Raw genomic sequence first — 7,946 nt, 5'->3', positions numbered from 1 at the left:
TAATTAAATATCATAAAATTAAATATTCATGTAAAATTCTTTTATATAGGAGATTTCTTAAAAATAAAATTCATATTTAGTCCAAATTATATTGATATTATTGGATGGTGAATGCTATAGGAGATTTGAATGATTCAATTAGCATTCACCATAATCTTTGCACGAGAGCGCAGCGAAACGCAACCCGGACCTGTTGGCCGCACAAAACCGGATTGAATAATCGGCGATAGGTCCGAAACTTTTCGTTTTGGCATTGTTAAGTGCAGATTCATTTTTCTGGTTTTGGTCTCTTTTTCGCTTCTATTCTCTTCGGTCAAAAACACACAAACACGCAATCAAACCAGCCACCATCCCCAAAGTCGGTGTAAGCATACATACTCCTATCTTACACCCTAACCCTAATTCTTAATCATTTCTATTTCTATGATTTGGCCTCCAATTTTTTCTTTTTGTGCGGTTAATTATCATTTTTTTTTTATTTTTTACTTAGAATTTTTAGTACGGTTCGTGATTTGATTGATTGCTGATTCTTAATTTTTGGGTTGATTTGATTAGACTGGTTGGGTCAGCATGCGTTAGATTCTGTACCTTTGCTGTTCGATTGATTGATCCTGTGCTGAATTATCGGGTTTGTGGAGATGGATTTGGCATCCAGTTGCAAGGTAAGTGATTAAAGGCTTCACCTTAACAATCTAGTTGTGGGGTTTTAAGGTTTTAGGATTTTTTTTAAATTTTCTTCTGTAATTTGTGATCCTGATTTAGTGATGGTATTATAGTTCCTCAACATAATTTCTAGAGGGTTCCTAGTAAATTGGAATGGTTCATTTAATTTTGCATGACTTGAGGGAACTGGTTACCGTTTTGTGTGGTTTAATTTGGTTTTTGGTAATGGCTAGTTCAATGGATTCTCTGGATACTACTTTTTGGGTGCAAATTGTATGCTTGCTTGGCGTATTTTGTAAGAGTATTAATGCAGAGTAAATCTTTGATTTTTCTTGGTGATTGGCTATCTGAGGACTAGAGGAAATAGGGACCTGTATTAGGAATTTGATTTTTTGAATTTTGATTTACATTGATACCGAAAGACAATTTTTCAGGAAGCTGCCTCGTGTGCCTCGAACTCTTGGTCATTGGTTGGGTTTTAGTTTTTATCTACTTTCGTTTATTTATAGGGAATTATCATGGTTAACCAAGGTTTTATCGTTTTTTCCCTTTTATGTTTTCCATTTTTCCATTAACCGTTTTTTTCCTTTTTCTTTTTTTTTTTCCCCAATGACAATGTAAACTAGTAATTTAATAGCGGATACATCATGGACAATTTGATGGTTTGAATACTTCTTGCTGTGGCATTTTTCTTTTTGTTTTGGGTTGTATGCACTGTGATATATTAATCATTGTGATTTGTCATTCGACTTTACTGATTTAATGGCATCTCTTGTAGGAAAAATTGGCATATTTTCGAATAAAAGAGCTCAAAGATGTCCTCACACAGTTGGGCCTTTCAAAGCAGGGAAAAAAGCAGGTGAGATAACAAAACTTGATATGGATTTTCCTCCAAAATCCCAATTTATAGTGTTTATGTTCTGATTCGTGGCTCTTGTGGAATGTGGGTGATGCGAAACACATCAGAACCACCATTTCTTTCATTGATTTATCAATCTAATCTTTTGTATTTTGCCATTTTCACCTATGTTAATTGAATTTGGATTACTGCATTCACATCTTACGTGCATAAAGAGCATACTTGTCTCACTATTAATGAGTCTGCTACTCTTAAAATTGATGAATACAGGCAATAATGTTTTTGTTTTTGTGACTGTTGTAACTTTGGTTTGAATCCCATGCATTATTGCCTTTTGATGTCTTGGAGTCTTAGGATGATACAATGAATGATGTTTGTTCTTCATCTTTTGTAGGATCTTGTTGATCGGATACTATCTATGCTCTCAGATGATCAAGGTAAAAACTATATGCACAAACGAAAAGTAGGTCAATCTTAGGATCTAACACTGCCTTATGTTTCTTTATTTATTTTTATAATAATTTTAGATAAAATCCATATACGGCAATAAGTATAACAGAGTCAGGAATTAAATTTTTAATTCCTTCAAAATTTCTACATGTTTTTCCAATATCTAGCTGAACCTGTCAATTTTAGTTTGTGTTGTTGAATTTTATTCAAGTTTTGATGGGAGTCTCTTGATAAGGTCATGTAGTTTCATTTGTGGCAATAGTTAGCCCTTGTTGTTGGTTAGAAAATTCTGAGCTGTTTGTTCCCATCATGGCTTTATTTGTGCCTCAAATTTATGTTTAAAGCTGGTTTGGCATAGTTTAGGAATCTTGGCAATTTTTTCTCAGATGCAGTGTGGTGAATCACAAACATTTGACCTATTTGGCATTTGTGCACTATTTCATGATTTTAATATGCGGAGTTGGTTTTCTTGTGTTCCTCTCTCATTGTTCTGTTAAACTTAACCAACTTGTCACTTTTCCCCCCCAGTATCCAAAATGTTTGCCAAGAAGAATGCTATTGGAAAAGAACAGGTGGCAAAATTAGTGGACGACACATATAGGTAAGTCTTGGCAACAAGTTTGATGGTATTCTGTTCTACTAATATAAAATACTTAGATAGTCATATGCGGTGCATATATTTGTGTCTGGTTTATGTTGGTTCTTCGTTCACCTTTTTTTTTTTTGGCCCAGAAAAATGCAGATATCTGGTGCCACTGACCTTGCATCAAAGGGACAGGGAGCCTCAGATAGCAGTAATGTGAAAATTAAAGGTGAAAAAGATGATTCCTTTCAATCAGATACAAAGATTCGCTGTATCTGCGGAAGTACATTGGATACAGATCCATTGGTCAAGGTGTAATATTCGATATATTCTGTGCATTTGCAGATGTTCTTTTAAATTGCACGTACTTTCAATAGGACCTCTTGTTTCCTATATTCGACATTTCATTATGGAATTTCTTTTTTTCTCATCTTATTGCAGTGTGACGATCCACGATGCCATGTGTGGCAGCACATAAATTGTGTTATTGTTCCAGAAAAACCTATGGAAGGTGTCCTGCCAGTACCTGATAAATTTTATTGTGAACTCTGTAGACTCAGCCGTGCAGACCCGTATGTTTACATTTCCTTCATGTTTATATATATAATATGCAATGGACAAAATAAAGTTGAATTTTTTCATAATAATATGTTTATGTCTTCAAGGGATTCTGCTGGTTGACATTTGCCTATAATGTGATCTTGAATTTCCTGACGTTGATTTCACCGTTGTTATGATGAAGTGGTTTTAGTAGTAATCTTTTAGTTATCTCTATCCTACATGGATACTTATTGAGTTTGCCACTCAACTTGTTGCTTCAGAATTATATACTATCTTTCCCATCAAGGATTTGAATATTTTGTTCTTTTGTTTGCCTGGCATATTGAATGGTTCTTCCCTTACTTTATCTGCTGTATTCTCATAGTTGACCAAAATTTTCTACTCATTATTTAGCATTTCATTTTCTTGCTGTTACATATCTATTTATTTCTGTTTATTCTGTTACAGGTTTTGGGTTTCAATGGGACACCCCTTGTTTCCTGTGAAGTTGAGCATAACAAGTAATCCAACTGATGGGTGAGTACACTGGATATATTGAAATTCGATGTAGTTCGTGTGATTGAGATTTTTGTGTGTCTTGGCCAGGTGAATGCATTTTCTAATTATGTTGTGTGCCTTGGAATTTGGTAGAAGGTAGTATCACTGAGAATGTATAATGTACTAAATCTCCACAATGGTTGAAAGATGTAAAAAACAAGTGATAGATTCAGAGTTCTTGGGGTATTATATATTATATAAACAAGTATTTTACACTTTGCATTGATCATAATATTAATGCTAGCTATTATTTATATCTTGTTCAATAAAATTCATTAGCGGTTGAATTTGCTTTTGTTGATCAAGTAGGAAACTTATTTTGGCTTCTCTTTTCTGTTTCGCTCATACCAATGCTTTTAAATCTCCGTAAAATGGAGGTAGGCTAGGAAAATTGGTTTTCTTCTCAAGACACACACTGATACCCAATGACCATGTCCCATGCAATCAATTATCTGTTTCTATGGTTAAATTTAATTTTCAATGTGGCTTTTAGATGGATCCTTAATCATATACTCATATTTCTTTTTCAGATCCAACCCAATGCAGAGTGTGGATAGAACATTTCAATTGACAAGAGCAGACAAGGACTTGGTATCAAAACCAGAATTTGATATTCAGGTTGGTTTTAATAGTGGTATTTAAGTGCTGGTAGATTAATTGGTAGACTTTTTTTATATAGTTTGTTCAGTTATTAATGACATCATATTTAGGCTTGGTGTATGCTTCTGAACGACAAGGTTTCATTCAGGATGCAGTGGCCACAGTATACAGACCTACAGGTCAATGGTATGTTTAATATAATTATATAAGTTGCTCTCATTTCCAGTTTGGATTTTTGTTTAGTTATATTGATCTATTTTTGAATTTCATATTTTGTTGAGCAAATTTAAGCTCATTAAAGTTAAACATCAAATGTGTGTGTAATGAGTGGTCTTCATTGTGGTTGTATTTTAAACTCTATCCTTGAACAGGTGTTCCTGTTCGTGCAATTAACAGACCTGGTTCACAATTACTTGGGGCTAATGGGCGTGATGATGGTCCAATTGTAAGTTTGTTGTCAATTATGTTGTACCAATTTTAGTTCTAACAAGGGCTGATTTTCTATGTAAATGCCATTTCTATTGGATATAGTTTTTATGCAATAAAAGATTTCTTCTGGTTTTATTAAATTTCTTACTGTAATTTTTCCTTGTCAGATCACGCCATATACAAAAGACGGAATTAATAAGATTACCTTAACAGGATGTGATGCTCGCATTTTTTGTGTGGGGGTCCGTATTGTTAAAAGGCGCAGCATGCAACAGGTAGATTGTATTCTAAGCTGATTAAAATGCTAATATAACTCTTTGAATGTGTACCTTCAATCCAGCTTTGTATTGGAATGGAGAGTTTGCTGTCTAATTACCTCTTTATAATATCTATCCAAAGCATTGTAGTCAAAATAATCTGAGCTGCAATTTGATTCATGTGACATAATGGAAGTCTCCCCCAATCAATCAATCAATATTGCTGTTTTATCAGAAGAATCATGTGTTGAATTGATGTAATTGTCTGAGAATCACAGAATTCCTATGGTTTGGTCATTTTGGAGCCAAACGATGACTATGTGGTGATGATGCAGTTCTAGTGGTGGATCTTGGAGGGTTGTGAACTAAACAGCCACTCTCCGCTGACAAGGCAAGGAAGTGATGACTGAGTGTGACCATATCTTCTTGGTGTAGAGTTTTGTAAATACGACAAATCTCTTGGATCAAGGGTGTACTGTCAATGCTGTCCAGACTGATAGATGCAGTAAATCAGCGGTGACTGTGGGAGGGTGGCAACCCCCGTGATTGTGAGCCTTTGGTGGTTGGACAGTGGACCAGTTGAAAGGGTGGTGGGTTGCGAGATGGGTCAGTTTTCTGGATGAGGTTGACAGCGGCAGAGAACAGTAGATGGGTTAGTGGGAAAATAGGGTTTTGGTTTCTATGCCTTCGGAGAGAGGGGATCAATTTTATAGCGTATATTATAAAAGGCAATAAGTCTAAGGAAATTAATGATTCCAAAGAATAAAATATTCAAAAAGTTAATTTCTATAATACGTTTTATGCCTTAGTAAATTGTAAAAAAAAATACTTTTAAAATTGATTATGAATCTTAACTTCCAATTCAGAATTCTGAGCACAGGTCTTAATATTCCTGATTCAACTATGACGGAGTGAAGTTCCTATGTTTGTTGTATTTTTGTTGATTTCTTAAAATTAGGAACATGAGAACTGTTTTCCTTTTTATTTTCTGTTGCGATTTTTTAATAGCTATTAGAACACAAATATTGGAACCGAAGTTCCATCTTGCCTAGGTACCAAGGAAGATGTTTGTTCAAATAAAATGGAACGTATGGTAGCAAACAGGCCTCATAAATCCTGATCATTTGAGGTTTGGTTCAGTTAGCTAAATCTAAGCTTTTGGTGTCTAGTCCACCAGACATCGAAACTTACTTTTTCTTGGAAAAGTTAGATAAATAGATTTGGTTTCTGGTTGTTAACCAAGTTTACTGACTTTAACTGGATTTTCTGTGTAATTGTTGTCTCACTTTAGGGCTTGTCACACTGTTGAACCTACAGGTCCAATACAGTTTTAAGTTGTGATTTGATTTTTGTAGCTGTTGCTCTGGTATGATTATTTTTTTCCCCATTATTGTGAAATAATTGAGTATCTGTTGTTCAGATCCTAAACATAATTCCAAAGGAACCTGAAGGTGAACAATTTGATGATGCTCTTGCACGAGTTCGTCGTTGTGTTGGAGGTGGAAATGAAGATGATAATGCTGACAGTGACAGTGATTTGGAAGTGGTTTCAGACACTTTTAGCATCAGCCTTCGTTGTCCGGTAAGGCTTTCATGTTTGGGATTTCTTACTCTATTTTGTTCAATAAGTTCAGGTACTAAATTTTTCTACATTTTGGTGAAATAGATGAGTGGTTCAAGGATGAAGATTGCAGGTAGATTCAAGCCTTGTATTCACATGGGATGTTTTGATCTTGAAGTTTTTGTGGAAATGAACCAAAGGTCAAGGAAGGTAATACTGTAATAAAGATGGTTGGTGTGCCTAATCCACCTCAAGTCATCTCCTCTTTCCTCTCTGATAAGCATTAAATTGTTTCTGCAGTGGCAGTGCCCAATATGTCTCAAAAACTATGCGTTGGAGAATATCATTATTGATCCCTATTTCAATCGCATCACTTCTCGGGTATTTTTCAAAATAATTCGTCTTTGTAAATTGTATATTTGATGGAGCAATAATTATAATTAAATTGTTTTGCTGTTACAGATGACAAACTGTGGTGAGGAGGTTACAGATATTGAGGTGAAGCCTGATGGTTCTTGGCGTGTTAAGACAAAGAGTGAAAGTGAGCGCCTGGAGTTGGGGAATCTTGCACAATGGCACTTCCCTGACGGGTCCCTCTGTGTTTCGGCTGATGGAGAAGGCAGAAGAGTGGAAGCTTTGAAGCTGGTCAAACAGGAGGGTGTTTCAGACAGTCCTACTGGCTTAAAGCTTGGCATTAGGAAGAATCGCGATGGACTTTGGGAAGTCAGCAAACCTGAGGACACAAACACCTCTTCTGGTAATAGATTGAAAGAGGTATTTGGAAATCATGAAGTGGTTATTCCAATGAGCAGTAGTGATGGTGATGATCCCAGTGTAAATCAGGGTGGGGGTGGTGGTGGTGGTGGTGGTGGTGGTGGTGGGCATATTGATTATTCTACCACCAACGGAATTGAGATGGATTCTCCATATCTCAATAATGTTAATTTAGCATATGATTATACTGCAAATAACACTTCTGCTCAGGTAGGTGGTGCAGAAGTTATTGTTCTTAGTGATTCTGAAGAAGATAATGATTTATTGGTATCTCCTGCAATTACCTATAAGAACAACGAAACTGAAGATGGTTACTCAGTGCCACCGCCTGGAATTGTTGATTCGTATAATGATGAGCACACTAATCTTGGTGGTAATTCATGCTTAGGACTTTTCCCTAATGATGATGATTTTGGTTTGTGGTCCTTACCACCTGGAACTCAGGCTGGCCCAGGATTCCAATTATTTAGTCCTGATGCAGATGTGTCAGATGCATTGGTGCATTTGCAGCATGGTCCTATTAATTGCTCATCTTCATTGAATGGTTATGCATTGGCTCCGGATGCTGGTTTGGGGTCTGGTAGTCTTATACCAGATTCCTCTGCTGGTCGATCGGATGCTGATTTAAATGTTGGATTGGTTGACAATCCATTGGCATTTGGGGGAGATGAC

The 7,946-nt window shown here is 35.9% G+C and overlaps 1 protein-coding gene across 1 annotated transcript in view; it reads left to right on the top strand.

The window, feature by feature from the left end:
- LOC107629185 (E3 SUMO-protein ligase SIZ1) overlaps positions 159-7,946 on the top strand; it is a gene marked incomplete in the record, with an annotated part of 9,837 nt that continues 2,049 nt past the window's right edge. The window contains 16 exon segments of the mRNA XM_016331903.2: positions 159-364; positions 556-662; positions 1,442-1,522; positions 1,917-1,959; positions 2,501-2,573; positions 2,705-2,867; positions 2,997-3,127; positions 3,564-3,632; positions 4,184-4,271; positions 4,364-4,439; positions 4,625-4,698; positions 4,850-4,957; positions 6,360-6,521; positions 6,606-6,710; positions 6,801-6,881; positions 6,963-7,946. Of these exon segments, the coding sequence (XP_016187389.1) occupies positions 639-662; positions 1,442-1,522; positions 1,917-1,959; positions 2,501-2,573; positions 2,705-2,867; positions 2,997-3,127; positions 3,564-3,632; positions 4,184-4,271; positions 4,364-4,439; positions 4,625-4,698; positions 4,850-4,957; positions 6,360-6,521; positions 6,606-6,710; positions 6,801-6,881; positions 6,963-7,946 (2,262 nt within the window).

The sequence above is a fragment of the Arachis ipaensis genome, chromosome B03 (assembly GCF_000816755.2).
Source record: "Arachis ipaensis cultivar K30076 chromosome B03, Araip1.1, whole genome shotgun sequence".
NCBI classification, from domain to species: Eukaryota; Viridiplantae; Streptophyta; class Magnoliopsida; order Fabales; family Fabaceae; genus Arachis; species Arachis ipaensis.
This window is presented reverse-complemented; position numbering and strand designations above follow the sequence as displayed.